General features: G+C 47.3%; 1 protein-coding gene across 1 annotated transcript in view; it reads right to left on the bottom strand.

Annotated features, from left to right (window-relative positions):
* Window positions 1–23505, bottom strand: part of FAM133B (family with sequence similarity 133 member B) — a 30217-nt gene extending 6712 nt beyond the window's left edge. Inside the window, exons 1-9 of the mRNA XM_044295789.1 lie at window positions 23391–23505; window positions 22572–22669; window positions 20188–20266; window positions 19122–19196; window positions 18834–18866; window positions 17372–17443; window positions 16942–17025; window positions 2371–2412; window positions 516–614 (exon numbers count right to left, since the gene is read on the bottom strand). Coding sequence (XP_044151724.1) covers window positions 516–614; window positions 2371–2412; window positions 16942–17025; window positions 17372–17443; window positions 18834–18866; window positions 19122–19196; window positions 20188–20266; window positions 22572–22669; window positions 23391–23414 — 606 coding nt within the window. The 5' untranslated portion in view covers window positions 23415–23505. The remainder of the gene's footprint in view (window positions 1–515; window positions 615–2370; window positions 2413–16941; window positions 17026–17371; window positions 17444–18833; window positions 18867–19121; window positions 19197–20187; window positions 20267–22571; window positions 22670–23390) is intronic.
* Between the last annotated feature and the right edge of the window lie 1779 nt (window positions 23506–25284).

The raw sequence follows: 25284 nt of genomic DNA, 5'->3' as shown, positions 1-25284 counted from the left end.
TAGGCTGCGCAGAAGCGCAGCCCAGTATCGAAAAAACGGAAATCCCGGTATCGTATCGATACCGGGACAAAAGTATCGATTGGGTATCGAAATTTCGATACCCGCAACAACCCTAGTCAGGAGTGGGGAGAGGTCCTCTTTTCATGGTCATCCCCTTGAGGTCTGGCGCTGTTGACACTTGTGCTTGTTCTTTTCAGTTAGGCTTCAAGTATTTCTTGATGGAAAGAATAGCACGCAGCAGAAATCATACGTAGTGGAAACCTGACTGGCCCTGTCAAACCGCGCAGACCCCAACAGACTCCTAAATCATTGGTTTCCTTCAGGCACCAGGGGTATCATTTATTAAAAATGGATCCGGCAGAGCGTTGTAGCTTCTGTTATAACTAAAAGCCACTGCGCTAGTGTGGTCAAGGGCGCCAAAGTTTTCCAGTTTATTCAATTTCTTGAACACAGACTGCAGAGGATCATCCGGACTAGATTATAACCCTGAAGACCATACCCTAGAACCCACTAACCTCGCCTTCCGATTCTGAGCCAGACGAAGACTCGGAAGAGGAGTATCTTTGACCACCGTCTTCTGGATGTCGTCTCTTCCTGCTCACACTCTTCCCATCCTTAAGTTGAAAGGTTGAATTATAAAAAATAAAATAAAAATTATAATTTATAATATATATATATATATATATATATAATTTTTTTTTTTGTTTTTTTAAATCAAGCTAAGGATTGTCATTAGTAGTCAGTGATTTCAGAGGCTTTCAATGTAAATGACTACCTGGTTATGATATGATATATTTGGTATAGTTATTAGGGGGACTCCCACTGTACACCTAGTGGTTTTCATTGCTCCCCTGGTTCTTGTAAGGGGCCCTTAGCCTGAAACGTTGGTGCTCCAATTACAATATCCTGCTATTTATCTGACATGGTCAAACTAAAAAAAAAAATAATACTGGTCCTATGGATCCCGAAATGGTACTAGAAAAAAAACTATACAGCTCATCCTGCAAAAAACAAGCCCTCACATAATTCTGATGAAAAAATGAAGAAAAAAAAAATATGAGAAAAGTATGGGTGTCAGAATAGGACGACACACAGCATTTTTTCTTAAATTGTAAAAACACACGAACAGTAGGCTGTAACCATACTCAACCGAAAAATAAGGGTATGTAATTTTATGGAATAGTGAATGCAGTAAAAAGAAAATCCAAGAAACAATGGTAGAAAAGAAATTCTTTTTTCCTACTCAACACTATATTACATAGAACAAGTGCTATTACCAAATTAGAAAAGGAAAAAAAAAAAGTTTCAGCTTTTCCCTGAGCACGCCATTGTTTAATTTGTGCCTAAAACACCAATTCTTGGGATATATGACACAAACCTATGGTGCCAGACATGCAAATGTGAAGTGGTTAGATGTGGAGGTGGCCTCTCTGCAAGGAGAGACACAATCAGCATCAGAGAGGCCCACTGGAGCCTGATCTCGCAAGACCACCATGTATAATACCAGGGCATCTTCTCCCTCAGACGGGAGTGTGGCGTAGCCGCCACCGCCGCACAGCTGAGCCTGAATGAGAGGGGTCCTGGCTGAAAATAGTATACAGCGCGGTCTCGCATGATGACGCTCCAGCCGGCCACGATGACTGGACAGCATCAAAGCGGGGAAGAAACATTCCCTTGGAAAGTGGCAGCCACCCCCATGCATATCAGCAGCCATAGGTTCAGGGGGACACGTCTCAAGACCACGAGGGGGGCGCAGGCAGATAGAATAAGCAATGCCATGTTCAGGGATGCAGTGCTTTCGAGCCCATATAAAATGCTCATATTTTTTAACCCCTTAGTGACCAAGCACATTTTTTTTTTTTAATTGCATTCCAAGAGCAAGAACTTTTTTGTTTTTTCATAAATGTACTTGTATGAGGTCTTATTTTTTGCAGGACAAGTTATAGTTTTTAATGCACAATTTTAAGTACATGTAAGGATTGATTAAAGCCAGCCGTTTAGCTAAAACCACCTTTGTTTACGTCAGTAAAAACACGTATAAGTGGTCACTAAGGGGTTAATATAGTGACAGGTCCTCTTTCAATAATGCAACTCGCCCTGCAAAAAAAACAAGTCCTCATCTGGCTATGTAGATGGAAATAAAAAATTACAGCTTTTAGAAAGCAAGGAGGAAATGTAGTTGCCAAAATTGGCTTTGTCCTGAAGGGGTTAAAATGAAAAAAAAAACAAAAAAAAACAGGACCTATATTTCAGACGATGAGAAGTCTTTTCCTTCAGATAAATTGTTTGTATTGTGACAAAGAGCGTCCAAATACTGGAAGCTATGGGGACACTTATCAGACCGGACAAGGGATCTTCACGGTCACTCACCTTCTCTTTCTCATCCCTGAATTTTTTCTTCTTCACAGAATCCTGCAACAGAATAAGAAAAGTTTATTCACTGGCAGCCTTTTGTACATAGGACAAGCAGAGAGGTTCAAGCCCGTGCAAATTAACTCCAGCCCATGTGGATCTCAAAATGATCTCAGCATCCTCAAGCAATAAGTGCATGTCAAGAGGATAACCCGTAGGATACCAGCGCCATACATGTACGGCACTGGAAACAGGGTTACAAAACCCAGCGCCGTACAGCTACGGCGCTCTGTTCGGGCGGGCACAGCTCCTGCGCCCGCCCGATCAGCTGCATGGGTCCGGCAGTCACTGACAGCTGGACCCCTGCGGTATGCGCCAGCATCGGTGAAAACACCGATGCCGGCGCATTAACACTTGCACTGCCGAAGTCAGCGCTGACGGCGGCACGTGCGGTATACTGCCGGGTGTGGGGTGTCCATCAGATCCCCACGATGCTGTGACGGGGACCCGATGGCAGGGAAGGCAGCCCGATGCCTTGCTTTGGCATTGTGGCTGCCATCCGTGTCAGCCTGTGAGATCCAGCCCCCTGGATCTCACAGGCAGGAAGGCTGTATTTCAATGAGTAATACTCTTACAGCCAATGCATTACAATACAAAAGTATTGTCATGCATTGTAAAGGGGATCAGACCCCCAAAAGTTGAAGTACCAGAGTGGGACAGAAATGAAGTTAAAAAAAGAATAAAAATAAAGTTTTACCCAAAAAATTAAAAACGTTAAAAAGTGTCCTTTTCCCAAAATAAAGTTAAAAAAATAAAATAAAAAGGGAAAAACAGAAAAGTAGACATATTAGGTATTACTGCGTCCTTATTGTCCGGCTCTATAAAAATATCACATGATCCACCTCATCAGATGAACACCGTAAAAAAATAAATGACAGACATATTAGGTATCGCCGCGTTTGTAACAACCTGCTCTATAAAAACATCACATTATATGCCCCATCAGGTGAATGCTGTAAAAAAAAAATAATATATATATATATATATATATATATATATATATATATATATATATATCAAAAAGCAATTTTTTTCACCTTGCCTCACAAAAAGTATAATACCAAGAGATCAAGAAGTTTTATGCACGCCAAAATGGCACCAATGGAAACATCACCTCATCCCGCAAAAAATGAGCCCCCACATAAGACATTTTAAAAAATAAAACCAAAAATGGCACCCGTAAACCAATCCATTAAAATCTGCGCTGCAAAAGCCATATGGCGCTTCTTCCTTTCTGAGTCCTGCCATCTGCCCCCACAGCAGTTTACTACCACATATGGGGTATTGCCGTATTCAGGAGAAAATGGGTAACAAATTATGGGGTGTTTTTTCTCCTGTTACCCCTTGTGAAAATGAAAAATTTGGGGCTAAAGCAACATTTTCGTGGAAGAAATGAAACTTTTCATTTTCACAACCAAGTGTTTCCAAATCCTGTAAAACGCTTAGGGGATCAAAGTGCTCAGTACCCCCCTAATATATTCTTTAAGTGGTGTAGTTTCCAAAATGGGGTCACTTTTTGAGGGTTTCCACTGTAGGGGTACGCCAGGGTCTCTTCAAATACAAAATGGTGCCCAAAAAAAAACATTCTTGCGAAATCTGCCTCCAAAATCCATATGGCGCTCCTTTCCTTCTGACCACTGCCACGTGCCCATAGAGCAGTTTACCGCCACATATGGGGTATTTCTGTAAACTGCAGAATCAGAGTAATGTATATTTGTTTATTTTGCTGTTAACCCTTGCTGTGTTGCAAGAAAAAAAAATTGATTAACATAAACAAATCTAATTTTGAAATTTCACTTCCATTTTCCTTTAATTCTCGCGGAACACCTTTAACAAAGTTTGTAACATCAGTTTTGAATAATTTGAGGGGTGTAGTTTCTAAAATCGGGTCATTTTTGGGTGGTTTCCATTACGTAAGCCCCTCAAAATCACTTTATAACTGATATGGTGCTTAAAAAAAATGGTTTTGGAAATTTAGTTGAAAATTTGAAAAATAGCTTCTAAACTTATAAGCCTTTTAACGTCATAAAAAAAAATAAATAAATTACATTTACAAAATGATGCCAACATAAAGAAGACATATGGGGACTGTTGACTGCTAACTATTTTATGAGGAATTACTGTTTTAAAAGTAGAAAAAATCTAATGGAGAAAATTGTGAATTTTATAAATAAAGGTGAAATATATCGACTCAAATTTACCGCTGTTATGAAGTACAATGTGTCATGAGAAAACAGTCTCAGAATGTCTTGGACAAGTAAAAAGCGTTCCAAAGTTATGTCTAGGGATCGACCGATTATCGGAGTTACCGATATTAATCGGCCGATATTCATGATTTTCACAGTTATCGGTACCAGCAACTGTAACACGCGCCATGTTCCCTCAGCAGCACAAGGGAGAAGGAGTAACTCTTTCCCTTCTCCCTGTGCCGTGCTGCCAATGAGGAGACGGGAGGAGGAGAGGCAGACGCAATGCAACACCAACGAAAGTTAATGTCTAATACAAATACAGCCTACATGACAGGTAGCTGCGATCAGCGGCAGTTAACCCCTCAGGTGCCGAAATGCTGCCGCTGATCGCAGCTCCCTGTCAGAGGCAGGGTGCCGGCTATGTGATTCTGCGCCGACACACCCGCCTCCGGTATTAAACGTTAATTATCATTGGCACAAAGCGCCCTTCCCAGTATTAAACACATTGGTGGCGCAGTGCGCCCCCCCTCACTCCCCCCTATTAAAATCATTGGTGGCAGTGACCACAGGGTCCCCTCTCCTCCTCATTGGTGGTGCAGTGGCAGCTTCTGATCGGAGCCCCAGCAGTGTAATCCTGGGGCTCCGATCGGTTACCATGGCAGCCAGGACGCTACAGAAGCCATCCATGGTAATCTCCCTGCTGCTGTGTGTACTAGGCACAGGGCAGCAGGGAGAGTGTGAAGTCCAGTATTCACCCTAATAGAGCTCTATCAGGGTGAATAGGACAAGGGATTAAAAGATCCCACCAGGTCCTAGCCCCTAAGGGGGAAAAAGTATAAATCACCCCCTTTCCTAATTTTACATATAAAATATACAAACAATAAATAATCACATATTGCCACTTCCGAAAAAATGTGTTGAACGACGTAACAGAATTTTTATTTTATTTTTCAAAAATGAAAATGCACAGAATATCAGTATAAATTATCGGCTATCGGCCTGAAAGTTCGCAGATTATCGGCTCTAAAAAAAATTCTATATCGGTCGATCACTAGTTATTACCACATAAAGTGACATGTCAGATTTGCAAAAATCGGCCTGGGATTTAAGGTGAGAAGTGTCTTGTACTGAAGGGGTTAAACAGATGCTAAGGGGGAGATTTATCAAGACTGGCGTTTCCTGCTCCTGTCTTGATATCCCCTGCTCGGCCAGAGTATGCACCTAATTTATGACAATGCGCACGCCTCATCATACATTAGGCGCATCCTCCTGCAGTCCGTGCACCTAACCAGAAATCTACAACAGATCAGAGCTGCCATAGATGTCGGGCTTTATTTACACCAGAAAACTGATGTAAATGAAGATAAAAGGAGATTTTTGTATAACTTACCAGTTAAATCTCTTTCTCGCTCTTCCTTGGGGGACACAGACCTTGGGTATAGCTCAGCTCCCTAGGAGGCGTGACACTAAGTAAAACTGTTAAGCCCCTCCTCCATCAGCTATACCCTCAGCCTGGAGATAGAGGCTACCAGTTGCGTGTCCAAGTAGTGAAAGGATAACAACCAATAACGGAAACAACCAGCCAGCAACCCAACGGGGCGCCAGACCATAACCCTGTAACCAAACACAGAAGGGTGGGTGCTGTGTCCCCCAAGGAAGAGCGAGAAAGAGATTTAACTGGTAAGTTATACAAAAATCTCCTTTTCTCGCCCATTTTCCTTGGGGGACACAGACCTTGGGACGTTCAAGAGCAGTCCAAGAAGGGAGGGACCACAAACCCAAGGCGGAACACCACCAGAGCATCAGGAAACCGCTGCCTGCAAAACCAGGCGGCCCAAAGCAGCATCCGCTGATGCATGCGTATGCACCCTATAGAACTTTGTGAAAGTGTGCAGAGAGGACCAAGTGGCTGCTTTGCACAACTGTTCAGCCGAGGCCCGATGCCTCTGCGCCCAGGAAGCTCCGACTGCTCTGGTGGAATGAGCAGTGACGCCGAAAGGCGGAGGTCTGCCCTTGGCTCGATAAGCCTCAGACACCGCCAGTTTAATGAAACGGGCAATAGCCACCTTGGAGACCGCCAACCCTTTGCGCGAACCCTCCGGAACCACAAACAGGGAGTCCGTGCGCCGAAAGGACCCGGTGACCTCCAAGTAAATCCTCAACGCCCTGACCACATCCAGACGGTGCAGTTCCCGTTCTCTGGGGTGGGAAGGAGAGGGACAGAGCGACGGAAGGACGATGTCCTCATTGATGTGAAAGGCGGAGACCACCTTTGGCAGGAAAGTCGGGACAGGCCGAAGCACAACCTTATCCTGGTGGAAGATCAGGAAAGGTTCGGAGCAAGAAAGAGCCGCTAACTCCGACACCCGTCGGAGAGACGTGACGGCCACAAGAAAGATGACCTTGCAGGACAGAAGGCGAAGGGAGACCTCCCGTAAAGGCTCGAAGGGGGCTGATTGGAGCGCCGAGAGCACCACATTCAGGTCCCAGGAAGGAACTGGAGGGCGGTACGGCGGAACAGAGTGAGCCACCCCTTGTAAAAAGGTCTTAATTGGCCCTAGAGGGGCCAGGGGACGCTGGAGAAGAATAGACAGCGCCGAAATCTGACCCTTCAGAGAACTGAGGCACAGCCCCAGGTCCAGACCCGACTGGAGGAAGGACAGGATTGTGGGAAGAGAAAACCGGAGAGGTGGGATGCTCCGGGACTCACAGAACCCCAGATAGGACCTCCAAACCCGATAGTAGATCCTAGAGGATACGGGCTTACGAGCCCGGATCATGGTGCGGACTACGTCCGCGGAGAAACCCCGTCGCGTTAAGACGGCGGTCTCAATAGCCACGCCGTCAAACGTAGCGAGCCTAAATGCTCGTGGAAGATCGGTCCCTGAGAGAGAAGGTCTTCCCTGGAGGGCAGTGGCCACGGTGCGTCTGCCAACAGCAACATTAGGTCGGCGTACCAAGACCGGCGGGGCCAATCCGGGGCGATTAGAATCGCGGGGACGCCCTCTGCCGCGATCCTCCGAAGAACCCGTGGCAGGAGGGGAAAAGGAGGAAAGACGTACAGAAGGGAGAATTCGCGCCACGGAAGGACGAGCGCGTCGGCGCCGTATGCCTTCGGGTCCCGTGCCCTGGCCAGGTATAGGGTGACCTTGTGGTTGAATTTGGAGGCCATGAGGTCCACGTCGGGGCGACCCCAGCGAAGACAAAGGGCTTCGAACACCTCTGGGTGCAGGGACCATTCTCCCGGGTCGATGGTGGACCGGCTGAGGAAATCCGCCGCCCAGTTGTCCACCCCCGGGATGTAAATCGCAGATAAGGCCGGCACGTGCGTCTCCGCCCAGAGGAGAATGAGGGTCACCTCTTGCATCGCTGCAGCGCTGCGAGTGCCTCCCTGATGGTTTATGTATGCCACAGCCGTGGCATTGTCCGATTGGATCCGAACAGGGTGGCCCCTCAGCAGATGGGTCCAGTGTCTGAGGGACAGAAGAATCGCCCTCAGTTCCAGAATATTGATTGGAAGTCTGGACTCCGATAGAGACCAAACGCCCTGGACGGACCGGGGAGGGAAAACCCCCCCCCCACCCCCGTAAGCTGGCATCTGTGGTAATCACCAGCCAGTTCAGTGGACGGAAGGACTTCCCCCTTAGAGGGATATGCAACCACCAGCCGAGGGAAGCCCGAGCCAGGGGAGGCCGAAGAAAGGTCCTGTCCAGACTCCTCGGTGATTTGTCCCAGGCCGACAGAATTGCCCTCTGAAAGGTGCGGGATCGGAATTGTGCGAACGGCACCGCTTCGAAACAGGCAACCATCTTTCCCAACAACCGCATGCTGGATCTGAGGGAAGGGCGGTGATGACGGAGGAGACTGCGAACCGACCCGCGAAGGGCCAGACGCTTGTCCGACGGAAGGCGGACCTCCGCCAACTCTGTATCCAGGAGCATCCCCAGGAAGATCAGCCGTCTGGAGGGGGTAAGGGAAGATTTGGGGTGGTTGATAATCCAACCGAACCGCGTCAGGGTCTCCAGAGTGAGTTCCACACTGCGGGATGTCTGAGAGAAGGAGGGTGCCTTGACCAGGATGTCGTCCAAGTATGGGAGAAGAAAAACACTTCTTGAACGTAGAAGGGCCAAGACAGGGGCCAGGACCTTGGTGAACACTCGAGGAGCCGTCGCCAGACCAAAGGGAAGGGCGACGAATTGGAAGTGATCGTCCCCCACCGCGAAGCGCAGGAAGCGGTGATGACATGGAGCAACCGGAACGTGGAGGTATGCATCCTGAATGTCGATTGAGGCCATGAAATCCCCTCTTTCCAGGGAGGCCACTGCGGACCTGAGAGACTCCATCCGGAATCTCTGCAGTCGGAGAAAACGGTTCAGGCGTTTTAGGTCCAAGATCGGACGCACTGAGCCTTCCTTCTTGGGAACCACAAAGAGGTTCGAGTAGAACCCCCTGAACCTTTCCGTCGGAGGCACGGGGGCGACGACACCCTTGTCCATTAGAGAGTGAATGGCCGCGAAGAAGGCGGCCACTCGTACGGGATCTCGCGGAGGACGGGATCGGAAGAAACGGTCTGGCGGAATGGACGCAAATTCGATTTTGTATCCGCAAGATACAATCTCGAGCGCCCATGCGTCTGAGATGTGGGCCCGCCATACGTTCCTGAATAGGAGAAGGCGGCCCCCCACCCGGGTGGGTGGGGGCGCACCTTCAGGCAGAGGGCTGCTGGCCTGTGGGAGCCCGTGCAAGCTGGGACTTGCGCCAGGTAGGTTGCGTCCGAAAAAACGGCTTCTTGCGTCTATCCTGGGCTGGGCCAGAGGAAGAAGAACTGGCCGCGGGTCTAGACCCGGTGGGCTTGCGAAAGGACCGAAAATGGGACGAACCAGCGCGACCACGGGGGGCGCCCATTGGCCTGGACTGGGGGAGGTGAGTACTCTTCCCACCCGTGGCCTCTGATATAAGTTCGTCCAGACGGGTTCCGAACAGGCGGGAACCCGTGAATGGTAGGCCGGCCAAAGAGCGTTTGGAAGCGGCGTCCGCCGCCCAAACCTTCAGCCAGAGTTCCCTCCTGACAGAAACTGCCAGGGCAGAGGAACGGGCAATGAGGGCACCCGCATCAAGGGAGGCCTCACAGACGAATTTTCCGGCCTGAACAATTAGTTGGGCTAAGGAACGGAGGTCCTGAACAGGGACGTCCGACCCTAACTCCCGTTCCAGTTGCAAACCCCATTCAGAGACCGCTTTGCCAACCCAGGCGGAGGCAAAGACCGGTCTAAGGGCCGAACCAGAGGCAGTAAATATGGCCTTGGAGAGGGATTCCGTACGACGGTCCTCAACAGACTGGAGGGAAGATCCGTCCTGTACAGGAATAGTAGTGCTTTTGGACAGACGAGCCACGGGAGGATCAACCTTAGGCGGGGATGTCCACGTGGTCACAGAATCCGCTGGAAAGGGATAACAAATGTCCAGCTTTTTGGGTGTAATAAAGCGGACGTTAGGCCGAGTCCAAGCCTTGGATACCACAGAAGAAAAATCAGCGTGTATGGGAAAAACCTTGGAGGCCTGTTTGGGGCGGAGAAAGGACACGCCGGCCTGTTCAGAGCTGGGGGGGTCATCGTGTAGCTGAAAGGTATCACGGATGCTAGTGACAAGATGCCCCACCGCGGACGCCAATTTGGACGGAAGCTCTGAGTCCATGTCCACGTCCGAATCCGCCAGTTCTCCCTCAGAAAGCGTATCCCTTTGAGAGGATAGACTTGACTGAGCTCGCACGCATGGCGGAGAGAGCGAAGCATCTGGAGAAGATGTGCGCTCAACCCTTGAACGTTTCTGAGTATGCCGGGCCCTGGAAGATTCGCTGGGAGGCAGGGAACCAGTGGGGGCGGCAGAAACGGTAGTCCCAGCGGGTGCGACAGGGATTGTGGCAGCCTGCGGGAGAGGCGGTCTATCCACGAGACGGCCCACTACGTGTGTAAGGCTTTCCACCGCCTGAGACAGAGACCTAGCCCAGTCAGGGGGTTCAGAGGCACCGGGGGGCGCAGCGGGAAGCGGGCCCTGCACTGGGGCCTGACATGCAAGGCAATGCGGCTCAGATTGCCCCCGCGGAAAAAGGTCCTTACAGGCGGTACAGGCATGGTACCAGGTTTTGGGGGCACCTGTGGGATCTGACATGCTGAAGTGTGGTTGTACTCTAATATAGAGACCACAAAGGGTTATAGCAGCTATGACCAGGAGGGTTAGGAGAGGGTTAACTGTCCTACCAGTGCCTCAGAAGAACGTCAGGAGATGGCCCAGATCAGCAGCAGCAGAGAAGCAGTGAACAGCAGTGAGCAGCAGAGAGCGCCCACAGAAGCCGAGCGATGTACACAGGAGGTTAGAGTCCCCCACCGTGTCCCAGCTTCCTGTCAGGAGTGAGGAAGCGCGGGAAACCTCAGCAGAAAGCACGGGGAACAAGCTCCGCCCCCTCCAGCGCTTGAAATGTCTCCTGTGAAGGAGAACGTAGCTCCGCCCCCAAAATGACGCGCGCGTAAGCCCCGCCCCCTGCCGGGACCGCTAAGCCCCGCCCCCCGTTCTCGGCGGGAAGGGGGAGAGAGAGAAGAGAAAAATGGAGTCAGACCCGAATGAGGGGGAGGGGGGGAGAAAGATAGCAGCGTGGGGGGGAACGGCGTGGGGGTGCTGAGGATGCTGCTGTGCTGCATTGTCCTGCAGATGAGCGCTCAGAATGAGCGACCACGGGTGCCCCCCTTACCCAGAGGGGTAGATGCTGCAGATAGGGACGGGGTATGGGCTGGAATAGCCATCTCACCGTCCGACGTCTTCACCCTCAGTCCTTTCCAGCAGGGTCGCCCCTTCAGCCACTGGCACCGCAGTGGCAGGAAGCTGGAAGAGGGGCTTGGCGTGCGGGCGACCCCCTAGCTGGCGGGATGTAGGGGAGCCATTGCTGCCCAGATCCTCCTATTGCTTCTGTGGGGGAGGCAGCAGTGCAGATAAGTTGGCACTGGCGCAGCTCAACCCCGGGAGAGCAGAGAGGCCCAATGCGTCTCTGGTATCTCTAGGAAAAAACAAAAATAAAATAAAATTAAAACAAGGAGAAAACAGCCCTGCAGTAGCAGGGAGTGTCTTGCCTCCTTGGACACTAAGCTAAAACTGGTAGCCTCTATCTCCAGGCTGAGGGTATAGCTGATGGAGGAGGGGCTTAACAGTTTTACTTAGTGTCACGCCTCCTAGGGAGCTGAGCTATACCCAAGGTCTGTGTCCCCCAAGGAAAATGGGCGAGAAATTGGTCGTAGCCGCTGGCAACGCCACTCTTTAGAAATGTGCCAAGGACGGGTACATTTAGGGGAGATGCGACAATTATTTTTTAAAAAGCAGTTAAAAAGTCGCACCTGGGACTTTTTAAAGCTACCTTTCAGACGCACAGGGAATGATAAATCTCCCCCTAAGTGCCTCTTTCCATCTTGTTTTGGCGCAAGGTGAACATGTGCCTAGACAGGTCCCAACATATAAGCTGAACGTATCCCCACTAACCCGGTGTATGCTGACATATGCCAGGCTAGTATGCTTCCCCCCCCCCCCCAGTATGAAATAGTATAAACTATACTATTCCATACAAGGTTATATACCGTATTTTTCGCTTTATAAGACGCACTTTTTCCCCCCCAAAAGGGAGGGGAAAATTGCTGTGCGTCTTATAAAGCAAATACTAGTGAGCGCTTCCATTATGGAAGCGCTCACTAGTATGCATTAGGTCCGTGAGCGGAGAAGAAGAGCAGGAAGCGCTTCCGGTACTCACCCTCTCTGCTCTCCTTTGATGGGGCTGGCGCCGCACTGTCCTGACCCAGTACCACATCCCCGACGTAGTGCGCGCACTATGACCTGACGCTGCCAGGTGACAGTGCAGCGCCGGCCGGAGAAGACAGGGGAGCACGAATGCTGCCGGAGAGGAAGAGGAGCCGCGGCGCAGGAGAGGTAAAAGGGAGTTTTTTTATTTGGTCTGATAAGGGTATATCATTAAGGGCTGATCTGAGGTCTGATTAGAGTCTGACAGAGGGCTGATGGGGGTCTGACATGATGTTCTGATATTTATGGGGGTCCGATCTGAGGATCTGATAGGAGGTCTGATGAAAAATATTTTTTTCTTGTTTTCCCTCTAAAATATGGGGTGCGACTTATAAAGTGAAAAATACGGTAAGGAAAAAATATATATTTCCTAACAATGGGAGAATATTAGTCTATACAATGGGACACATTGCAACCTTCTGTCAAAATCTCCTTGTGATGTATACGTCCAACAAAAAGCAGACGTGAACAGAGCCTTAAATGTACATTACACAGGAGAGAAGGGGCTAAACTGCTGACAGCATCACTGAAATAATGAAACCAACACCTTTAGTTTTAACCACCTCCGGACCGCCTAACGCAGATGTGCGGTCCGGAGGTGGCAGCCCTGCGCAGAGTCACGCATATATGCGTCATCTCGCGAGGGCCGGGATTTCCTGTGAACGCGCGCACACAGGCGCGCGCGCTCACAGGAACGGAAGGTAAGCGAGTGGATCTCCAGCATGCCAGCGGCGATCGCTCGCTGGCAGGCTGGAGATCCGAATTTTTTAACCCCTAACAGGTATATTAGACGCTGTTTTGATAACAGCGTCTAATATACCTCCTACCTGGTCCTCTGGTGGTCCCTTTTGTTAGGATCGACCACCAGAGGACTCCGGTAGCTCAGTACAGTCGCACCAAACACCATACTACACTACAACCCCCCCCCCCCCCCCCCCCCCGTCACTTATTAACCCCTTATAAACCCCTGATCACCCATGATCACCCCATATAAACTCCCTGATCACCCCCCTGTCATTGATCACCCCCCTGTCAGGCTCCGTTCAGACGTCCGTATGATTTTGATGGATCTACGGATACATGGATCGGATCCGCAAAACGCATACGGACATCTGAATGGAGCCTTACAGGGGGGTGATCAATGACAAGTGGGTGATCACGCATATAGACTTCCTGATCACTTCCCTGTCATTGATCACCCCTCTGTCATTGATCACCCCCCTGTAAGGCTCCATTCAGACATCCGCATAATTTTTACGGATCCACTGATACATGGATCGGATCCGCAAAACACATGCGGACCTCTGAATGGAGCCTTACAGGGGGGTGATCAATGACAGGGGGTTGATCACCCCATATAGACTCCCTGATCACCCCCCTGTCATTGATCACCCCCCTGTAAGGCTCCATTCAGACGTCCGCATGTGTTTTGCGGATCCGATACATGTATCCGTGGATCCGTAAAAAATCATACGGACGTCTGAATGGAGCCTTACAGGGGGGTGATCAGGGAGTCTATATGGGTGATCACCCCTCTGTCATTGATCACCCCCCCCCCCCCTGTAAGGCTCCATTCAGACGTTCGCATGTGTTTTGCGGATCCGATCCATGTATCCGTGGATCCGTAAAAAATCATACGGACGTCTGAATGGAGCCTTACGGGGGGGGTGATCACCTACCCCTGTCATTGATAACCCCCCTGTAAGGCTCCATTCAGACGTCCGCATGTGTTTTGCGGATCCGATCCATGGATCCGTAAAAATCATACGGACGTCTGAATGGAGCCTTACCAGGGGGGTGATCAGTGACAGGGGGGTGATCAGGGAGTCTATATGGGTGATCACCCCCCTGTCATTGATCACTCCCCCTGTAAGGCTCCATTCAGACATTTTTTTGGCCCAAGTTAGCGGAAATTTTTTGTTTGTTTTTGTTTTTGTTTTTTCTTACAAAGTCTCATATTCCACTAACTTGTGTCAAAAAATAAAATCTCACATGAACTCGCCATACCCCTCACGGAATCCAAATGCGTAAACATTTTTAGACATTTATATTCCAGACTTCTTCTCACGCTTTAGGGCCCCTAAAAAGCCAGGGCAGTATAAATACCCCACATGTGACCCCATTTCGGAAAGAAGACACCCCAAGGTATTCCGTGAGGGGCATATTGAGTCCATGAAAGATTGAAATTTTTGTCCTAAGTTAGCGGAAAGTGAGACTTTGTGAGAAAAAAACAAAAAAAAATCAATTTCCGCTAACTTATGCAAAAAAATAATAATTTCTATGAACTCGCCAGGCCCCTCATTGAATACCTTGGGGTGTCTTCTTTCCAAAGTGGGGTCACATGTGGGGTATTTATACTGCCCTGGCTTTTTAGGGGCCCGAAAGTGTGAGAAGAAGTCTGGGATCCAAATGTCTAAAAATGCCCTCCTAAAAGGAATTTGGGCACCTTTGCGCATCTAGGCTGCAAAAAAGTGTCACACATCTGGTATCGCCGTACTCAGGAGAAGTTGGGCAATGTGTTTTGGGGTGTCATTTTACATATACCCATGCTGGGTGAGAAAAATATCTTGGTCAAATGCCAACTTTGTATAAAGAAATGGGAAAAGTTATCTTTTGCCAAGATATTTCTCTCACCCAGCATGGGTATATGTAAAATGACACCCCAAAACACATTCCCCAACTTCTCCTGAGTACGGCGATACCAGATGTGTGACACTTTTTTGCAGCCAAGGTGGGCAAAGGGGCACATATTCCAAAGAGCACCTTTCGGATTTCACAGGCCTATTTTTTACAGATTTTGATTGCAAGTACTTCTCACACATTTGGGCCCCTAAATTGCCAGGGCAGTATAACTACGCCACAAGTGACCCCATTTTGGAAAGAAGACACCCCAAGGTATTCCGTGAGGGGCACGGCGAGTTCCTAGAATTTTTTATTTTTTGTCACAAGTTAGCGGAAAATGATGATTTTTCTTTTTTTTTCTTTTTTCCTTACAAAGTCTCATATTCCACTAACTTGCGACAAAAAATAAAAAATTCTAGGAACTCGCCGTGCCCCTCACGGAATACCTTGGGGTGTCTTCTTTCCAAAATGGGGTCACTTGTGGCGTAGTTATACTGCCCTGGCAATTTAGGGGCCCAAATGTGTGAGAAGTACCTTGCAATCAAAATGTGTAAAAAATGGCCTGCAAAATCCGAAAGGTGCACTTTGGAATATGTGCCCCTTTGCCCACCTTGGCAGCAAAAAAGTGTGACACATCTGGTATCGCCGTACTCAGGAGAAGTTGGGGAATGTGTTTTGGGGTGTCATTTTACATATACCCATGCTGGGTGAGAAAAATATCTTGGTCAAATGCCAACTTTGTATAAAAAAATGGGAAAAGTTGTCTTTTGCCAAGATATTTCTCTCACCCAGCATGGGTATATGTAAAATGACACCCCAAAACACATTCCCCAACTTCTCCTGAGTACGGCGATACCAGATGTGTCACACTTTTTTGATGCCAAGGTGGGCAAAGGGGCACATATTCCAAAGTGCACCTTTCGGATTTCACCGGTCATTTTTTACAGATTTTGATTGCAAAGTACTTCTCACACATTTGGGCCCCTAAATTGCCAGGGCAGTATAACTACGCCACAAGTGACCCCATTTTGGAAAGAAGACACCCCAAGGTATTCCGTGAGGGGCATGGCGAGTTCCTAGAATTTTTTTTTTTTTGTCGCAAGTTAGTGGAATATGAGACTTTGTAAGAAAAAAAAAAATAAGAAAAAAATCATCATAATTTTCCGCTAACTTGTGACAAAAAATAAAAAGTTCTATGAACTCACTATGCCCATCAGCGAATACCTTAGGGTGTCTACTTTCCGAAATGGGGTCATTTGTGGGGTTTTTCTACTGTTTGGGCATTGTAGATCCTCAGGAATCATGACAGGTGCTCAGAAAATCAGAGCCGTTTCAAAAAGCGGAAATTCACATTTTTGTACCATAGTTTGTAAACGCTATAACTTATAACCAAACCATTTTTTTTTTTTGCCCAAACATTTTTTTTTTATCAAAGACATGTAGAACAATAAATTTGGCGAAAAATTTATATATGGATGTCGTTTTTTTTGCAAAATTTTACAGCTGAAAGTGAAAAATGTCATTTTTTTGCAAAAAAATCGTTACATTTTGATTAATAACAAAAAAAGTAAAAATGTCAGCAGCAATAAAATACCACCAAATGAAAGCTCTATTAGTGAGAAGAAAAGGAGGTAAAATTCATTTGTATGGTAAGTTGCATGACCGAGCGATAAACGGTGAAAGTAGTGTAGTGCCGAAGTGTAAAAAGTGGCCTGGTCATGAAGGGGGTTTCAGCTAGCGGGGCTGAAGTGGTTAAAACTGCACAGAAACCCAGAATGTCTGACACTTCTGCTAGGTTATTGAACAAGACTGTTCAATGTCATGCCAAAAGCAGAGTTTCATGTAACAATGATACTTACCAAAAGTATATTCTGGGTCATACCTTTCTCTCAGAGTCGGAGCTGCTGTCGGAGGTCCTGCGCGAGTGCTTTTTCTTCTTTTTTCTTTTTGACGTTTTTTTCTTGGTCTTCGAAATAAGACAATAATAGGATAAAACTCTCCATATCACAAAATGCTTTTTTTTTTTTCAAGGTGATAGTAGGGGCAGCATACATTTACATGTTTTTGCTATGGTCTTGAGTTGTAAAAAAGTCTCATGAGTTTTCTCATTTACCAGACAAAAAAAACAAACAAAAAAAAAAAAAAAACACATTTTAATATCTACCATCAACTGCCAACATGCAGCCACATCATGAAAGTTGCAGATTTTTCTACAGAGCCAGACAGTGACAAGTCGGAGATCACAATCTCAAAACGAATATAAAGGGTTGACAAAACCAGGTAACACTGTAAAGCTCGCTGCGTCCACTCACCTCGTTATCAGATCCGTCAGAACTGCTGGAAGAAGCAGAACGCGATGATGTAGAGGAAGATGATGAAGATAACTTGACCACAGACAACAACAAAAAAGTGAAACTTGTGAGACGCACGTTAAACATAATCCAGCCCAAACACGCAGAATTATCTAAGCAAAAATAAATCAGTGCAGACAAAACAAAGGCCTCTATGATGCCCGAGTGTCAGCTCCTGGACTCAATCTAAAAAAAATAATGTGTTCTTAAAGGGAACCTGTCACCGGGATTTTGTGTATAGAGCCTGAGGACATGGGTTGCTAGATGGCCGCTAGCACATCCGTAATACCCAGTCCCCATAGCTCTGTGTGCTTTTATTGTGTAAAAAAACGATTTGATACATATGCAAATTAACCTGAGACGAGTCCTGTAGGTGAGATCAGTCAGGGACAGGACTCATCTCAGGTTAATTTGCATATGTATCAAATCGTTTTATTTTTACACAATAAAAGCACACAGAGCTACGGGGACTGGGTATTGCGGATGTGCTAGCAGCCATCTAGCAACCCATGTCCTCAGCTTTATACACAAAATCCAGGTGACAGGTTCCCTTTAAAGAAAGGGGCTTCAAGGATTAGAGAAACATGGAGGCTTTTTTCTAAAGCACTGTTCACATCTCCAGAAATCAGGTACCAATACAGACTGTCAGCCAGACAAAAAAAAAATGTTGCATGCAACGGTTTTTGTCCGGATAAAACCCGGCATTCATGCCAGAAATTGTCTGGATCACCGCCGGACCTCCCTATAGTCAATGGCAATCCAGCAGTGAAGGTCAGGATACAGAAACGATGGATCACTCGAGATCTGGCAGGCTGCTCTGTGCTGCAACAGCTTGCCGGATCTCAGCCTAAATGTGCCTAAAAACAGCACCATAGCTGTCCACAGTTTGTGTCTGGTACTACAGCTTAAAACAAGTGAATAGAGCTGCGCTGCAATTCCGCATACAACCTGGCGTGGCGCTGTTTTCTTTACATAAAGCAGCCACGATTTTCTGATCGTAGACAACCACTGTGAAGGGGTTTGATGCCCAGCCAGCACAGAGCTCCTGTCTCTGCAGCTGCCAGTCCCCTGTGGATCGGAAGTGTGACGTCCCATCAACACGCACATCACCGCTGCAGGAAAATGAATAGCCTCAGCGGTCAGGTGCCATTCCTGAAGCATCACTGCTTAGACCATTGACTAGCCCCCAGCAGAGATGTGCATGTTCATGGGACGTCACACTTCTGGTCCAGCTGCCATTATGGGAGCTCTGCCTGGATCATTTTTCCAGGTTTTTCCCCACCATTTCACACTGTGGTCGGCCACTTGGAAATTAGTTCTGAATCTCAGGCAATCCCTTCAACTTTAAATATTCTATCCATTCAGCACCTGAATTTGTAAGCACAATAATAGTGAAGATGTGAGAGATGAAAACTGTTCTCACCCCACCGGATTTCTTCTTTTCCTTTTTACGTTTCTACAGAGACAAAGGGAAAGTGAAAGTATATGAGATTCAGACAGAAGGATATAACCAGGTTATTTCCATTTAATTTGATTCCTCTTATATTACAAATCAAGAATTATTTCAATACCAAACTTGCATAAAAAAAACAAAACAGAACCGTCCGTACACGGCATCTCCCTCCCTTGCGGCCTCTGCAGTGTAATGGACACTTCTCCGCATACAGACGCTAGCCAGAATTCACTAGCAATTTCTTCGCACACAACCTACCTCTTTCTTCTTCGATGAGCTGTCACCACCACTGATGATTTTCTCTCTGTGGTTTTTGAGTTCTTTCCTCCAACTCTAAAAGTAAAATATATCAAACAAAAAATGTATATGAAATTCGAACTGCATACAAACAATCCAACCCTTCTGGGGACGTGAAGCTTTTAAAAGCTGCAAACGACAAATAGTCACCGACTCACATATTACTATGATTATTAACTCAGATAAGTCATCAATATCAGATCAGCGGGGGTCTGCGCACCCCCACCAATCAGCTGTTTTTGGCAGCCACGTTGTAGTGGATGTGCTGGTTTGCCATGAGCTGAGCTCCAATTCCCCGGCACAGCCACTATGACACTGTGCTTAAAGCTCCATTGGAAGTGTTAGGTCGAATGCACACGGCAGGAATCCAGGCCGTGGTTCCACGGACCGCTCATGGCCGTGTGCATTCGGCCTTAGTTTCAGCGCTGGAGGGTGCAGCCGATCGGTGGTGTCGGGTGTCTGATCCCCACTAATCTGATATTGAGGACCCATCTGCGCTGCTTAGGTAGCGGCAACAGTGCCTCTGTATTTGGGCCGCTACAGCGCAGGCAGAAGATTGACAGGGTCAGGCAAGATGTCTAGCCCCGTCAATCTAGGGGAGGGGGGGCTCTTGAACAGCAGGTCCACTGCTCAAGGAGTCTGGGATTGGAGTCATCCCAAGTTACAGCAGGATGCTAAAATGATGGTGTGGGCACAGCTGACGTACTATTATGTCATGGAACATTAACACGGGTCCGGTCCAAGACGTAATACTTTATCATGGGGCAGGGTTAAATAACCTTTTGCAAAAAAAAAAAGGGCAATTTGTTTTGCCGCTTTTCTTTTTCAAAACCGAGGTTAATGGTACAATGGATGAAAAATGAGGAGATATGACAAGGACTATCGTCAGTTCTTGTCATCTGCTGCCCTATTCACCTCTAAGCGCCTTAAAAATGACAGAAATGTAAATCTTTACATAATTAATCTATGAAGTTGTGAAAACTTCACCGAGATATGAATGTTTATCGGCCTAGCAACCATTGAGTACCTCATTCATCTTTTCTTCAAACTCTGCCAGGGCCCGGGAACCTTTCTTCTTCTTCTCCAGCTGCTCCTTCACTTCTTCCCTGCAGAAAACAAGTAAGGAAATGAAAGACTTCCATTACCAGGCATTCTTATTATTAAAAGGGGTTGTCTGGGTTTTCAAATACCCTTAGAAAATAAACAAGAGCTTCTCTCTTTCTGGAGGTTTCAGAACATATATGCATTACATAGGACAGCCTACTGATTAGAAACAATGTAGTGCTTTATTTTCCCTGTGGGGGCACTGCAGCAGAACTGAACACTTGGAGACTGACTTAGGCTCCTTGAACACGAACGCAAGGGCTCTGTGCCAGGGCTGCATACAGCGGTTACGCAATACACATGTCACCAGCCGTGTGCATTCCGCATCACGGATGCGGACCCATTCACTTGAATGGGTCCAAAAATCCAGAGATGCGGTGCGGAACGGAAGCACGGAATGGAACCCCACGGAAACACTACGGAGAGCTTCTGTGGTGTTCTGTTCCATATGCTCTATCTTTTTGCGGAAGGACAGATCGCGGACCCTATTCAAGTGAATGGGTCTGCGATCCACATGCGGCTGCCCTGCGGTCGGTGCCTGTGCATTGCGGACCTCAATTTGCGGCCCGCAACCCTTACGTTCGCGTGCAAGGGGCCTTAGGGAGAGTTCAAATCTGTGTTTCATTTTCAGTTCTTCTGATGCATCAGAAGAACAGAGAAATACCTAACAAAACAGGATCCCATAAGAAAACTACTGCAAGAACCAATGTAATTAAGCCAGTGCTGGAGTCAGGGTCTCTGTGACTGCTTTATTCTGCCCTCAACATAAACCTGGTGACACAATCCCTTTAAAGGGAGTCCCCCATCATGGAATTCAGTGATAAACCAGGCACCATGCCTTGTAGGACTAGCTCAGCTGAACGTAAAGATACTTTTCACTCAGCGACCTGTTGCTCTATGCTGGAAAAAAAGTACTTTTAAACCATATGCAAATGAGCATAAGTGCAAAGAGGGTGGGGCTAATCCACTCTGTGCATCCTTTCTTGTCAATCAAGGAGAATGAGGCGCTGGGAGAGCAAGCAAGGGAGCACAGTGGCTTGGGGCCGCCTTTGGTGCACTTAGGGGTAGTCCACTTTTTACAATTAATCACCTATCCTCAGGATAGGTCATCAATATCAGATCGGCGGGGGTCCGACACCCCTACTGATTAGCTGTTTGAAGAGAAAGCCGTGCTCCTACAAGTGCTGCCTTCTCTGCATTGCTTACCAGCTCGCCGCAGCAATTGCAGTGGTGAGAGGCTGTAATTACAAATATGATGTCCCATAAAAATGGGGACACCATACTTGTAATTACACTGCTCGTATGAAGAGAAGGCAGCGACCAAACAGCTGATCAGTGGGGGCGCAGGGTGTCGGACGCCCACTGATTTGATATTGATGAAATATCTTAAGGATAGGTAATCAATTGTGAAAAGCGGACAAACCCTTTAACTGCTCATTTGCATATGGATTAAAAGTGCTCTGTCGCTAAGTGAGAGATATAATTACATTCACTAGCCCCACAAGGCAGTGTGCCCGGATTACCAATGACTTTTCTGGCAACAGACTCCCTTTAAAGGGCTTCTGTCACCCCACTAAAGTGATATTTTTTTGGGCTAGTGAAATTAGTTATATTGCGATATATCACAATATAATTGTGTTACTTACTTTGATCCAGCAGTTTCTGCAAAAAACGAAGTTTTATAATATGTAAATTCGGTCTCTACCAGCAAGTAGGGCGGCTACTTGCTGGTAGCTGCTGCAGAAATCCGCCCCCTCGTCGTGTTGATTGACAGGGCCAGCCGGGATCTCCTCCTCCGGCCAGCCCTGTCGGCATTTCAAAAATCGCGCGCCTGTGTTGATTCGGCGCAGGCGCTCTGAGATGAGGAGGCTCGTCTCCTCAGCACTCCCTCAGTGCGCCTGCGCCGATGACGTCTTCTATTTCGGTGATGTCATCGGCGCAGGCGCACTGAGGGAGTTCTGAGGAGACGAGCCTCCTCATCTCAGAGCGCCTGCGCCGAATCAACACAGGCGCGCGATTTTTGAAATGCCGACAGGGCTGGCCGGAGGAGGAGATCCCGGCTGGCCCTGTCAATCAACACGACGAGGGGGCGGATTTCTGCAGCAGCTACCAGCAAGTAGCGGGTAGAGACCGAATTTACATATTATAAAACTTCGTTTTTTGCAGAAACTGCTGGATCAAAGTAAGTAACACAATTATATTGTCATATATCGCAATATAACTAATTTCACTAGCCCAAAAAAAAAAAAAACACTTTAGTGGGGTGACAGAAGCCCTTTAAGTGAAGCCCCTCTCACATCAACTCACCAGGTAGGTCTTGGTCTGCTTAGATAATCCTGTATGGTTGGACCTCCGGAAGATGTGGCGCCCCTGGATCTGGCCATTGCAATGGGGTTCATATAGGGCTACAAGGAAAAATAAAAAGGAAGGTCTGGTTTAGAAATGTCTTTTTCAAATATCATATTGGCCCATCTCACACATTGGCGGCATATCGCTAGGATGTCAGATGGGTGCAGGTCCCACCAATCTCTAGAATGGGGCCCCCCAAAGCAAAGGAGAGCACCCGCGCATGCACCTAGCATTGCTAGAAAAACAGAAAGGCGACTGTGTAATGCTTCATTTCCCCTCTGGTGGCGCTGCAGAGGTGCTGAACACTTGTATGGTTCGCCATACTGAAGCTGGTCTCTGGGGGTCCCAGAAGCAGGACACTCATCATAAGGGGGTCCCTATGAACCACCATAGCCCCCACCTGGTCACCCATTCATTTGAATGACCAGCATGTAATACCCCAATTCTTCAGGTGATTGCTGGGGGCTATTTCTCTGGGTGACAACCCCTTTAACACGTTATACCGTTACTACGCCCGCAATATGATGATAAACTGCCAAAGGTCTGACAGGTTTATGATCAGTTCTGGTTGTCAGACATTCACAATGCACTGCACAAAACGGCCACAGAGGGCGCCATTCCTGAGGAACCATGCTAGTGATAAGCTTTCTATTACCCCAAGGAGTAAACAAGTATCTGCAGCGGTGAAGCCAGTATACAGCACAGGAGGGCCAGCCATTATATAGCAGGCCTGGAGACCCTATCCCGGCTGTGTGCAGTGCAGACCCCGGTACCTACCACCCGGTTATCCCGCTTCCCCATGCTGGCGATGCTGCTCTGAGCTCCCGGTGAGGCTCCCGGTGCTGAGACGTCTCTCCGTGCCCGAGGCCTCCCAAACCGAACAAACCATAGAGAGCTGAGCCCTGGAGAGAGGAAGAGGTGGCGGGACAGCGACACCTAGAGGAGCGGAGAGCATTACACCCTGAGGAATCTGGGGAAACTAGTATAATCTATTATCTAACCAGCAACTATCTATCTCATATCTAGAAGTAGAAAAACAGCCAGCAGCACTCCGAATAGACAAAAGAAAAATGTGGTTTATTGGACCCAAAGTCAAGCGACGTTTCAACAGCTTGTTGCTGTCTTTAGCAAGCATATCTCATATCTATCTATCTATCTCTCTTCTATCTATCTATCTATCTATATATCTATCTATCTATCTATCTCCTATCTATCTTCTATCTATCTATCTTCTATCTATCTATCTATCTATCTATCTATCTATCTCATATCTATATATCTATCTATCTATCTATCTATCTCATATCTATATATCTATCTATCTATCTATCTATCTCATATCTATCTATCTATTATCTATCTATCTATCTATCTTTCTATCCGTCTATCTATCTATTTATCTCTATCTATCTGTCTCATATCTATTTGTCTATTTATCTATCTCATATCTATCTATCTTTGTGCCTACCTACCTGTCTGTCTGTATCATCTCATATCCCTCTTGGACCTGCACCTATGCCTAGAATTGGGCACTCAAAATGAAAGTGAACTCACGGCGCTCGGCTGTTTTTGCCACTCCCATAGCATTGAGTGGAGGGTGGCCACGCTTGCACAGTGCGCGCTCATTCACTTTGGAGGCCCTATTCTAGAGATAGATGCAGGTCAACCCCTTTAATCCAGCAGGTTTGTATTTTTGCCGACAGTTGTGAAAAAAAACTAAACAATTCCACCCCAGTTTTATAGGCCTCTTTCACATGGGCCTCGCGTGTGAGGGCCGGACAAGATGCGGGTACGTTGCGGGAAAATGCACGATTTTTCTGTGCGAGTGCAAAATGTTTTAATATGTTTTGCACACGTGTGAAAAAAATCGGCATGTTTGGTAGCCAGACCCGAATCTGGACTTCTTCATAGAAGTATGGGTTTGGGTTAGATGTTCTGTAGATTTTATTATTTTCCCTTATAACATGGTTATAGGGGAATAGCATTTTTAATACAGAATGCTTACTTAAAGGTCTATTAAAGGGGTTAAAAAAATAAACAAATTTAACTCGCCCCATCCACTTGGTCGCGTAGCGGATCTCCTCTTCTTTCTACTTTCTTCAGGACCTGGCTAAAGGACCTTTGATGACGTCACTGCACTCATCACATGGTCCATCACCATGGTGATGGACCATGTGATGAGCGCAGTGACTTTACCAGAGTTAAAGTTGTTTATTATTTTTAACCCCTTAATGGACATTTTACTAAGCATTCTGTATTAAGAGAAACATGGTTATAAGGGAAAACAATAAAATGATCGGGTCCCCATCCCAATCGTCTCCTAGCAACCATGCAAGAAAATCGCATCACATCCGTACTTGCTTGCGGATGCTTGCGATTTTCACGCACCCTTATTCAATTCTATGGGGCCTGCGTTGCATGAAAAACGCACAATATAAAGCATGCTGCGATTTTGACGCAACGCACAAGTGATGCGTTAAAATCACCACTCATGTACACAGCCCCATTGAAGTGAATGGGTCCGTATTCAGTGCTGGTGCAACGCGTTCACCTTGCGCATTGCATCCGCGCGGAAATCTCGCCCGTGTGAAAGGGGCCTTAGGCTTTGTTTTTATAGTGTTATGGACTATTGATACAAAATGGATACTTGCTTGTTGAGCTAAGATGGTGG

Source organism: Bufo gargarizans, chromosome 5 (genome assembly GCF_014858855.1).
Source record: "Bufo gargarizans isolate SCDJY-AF-19 chromosome 5, ASM1485885v1, whole genome shotgun sequence".
NCBI classification, from domain to species: domain Eukaryota; kingdom Metazoa; phylum Chordata; class Amphibia; order Anura; family Bufonidae; genus Bufo; species Bufo gargarizans.
This window is presented reverse-complemented; position numbering and strand designations above follow the sequence as displayed.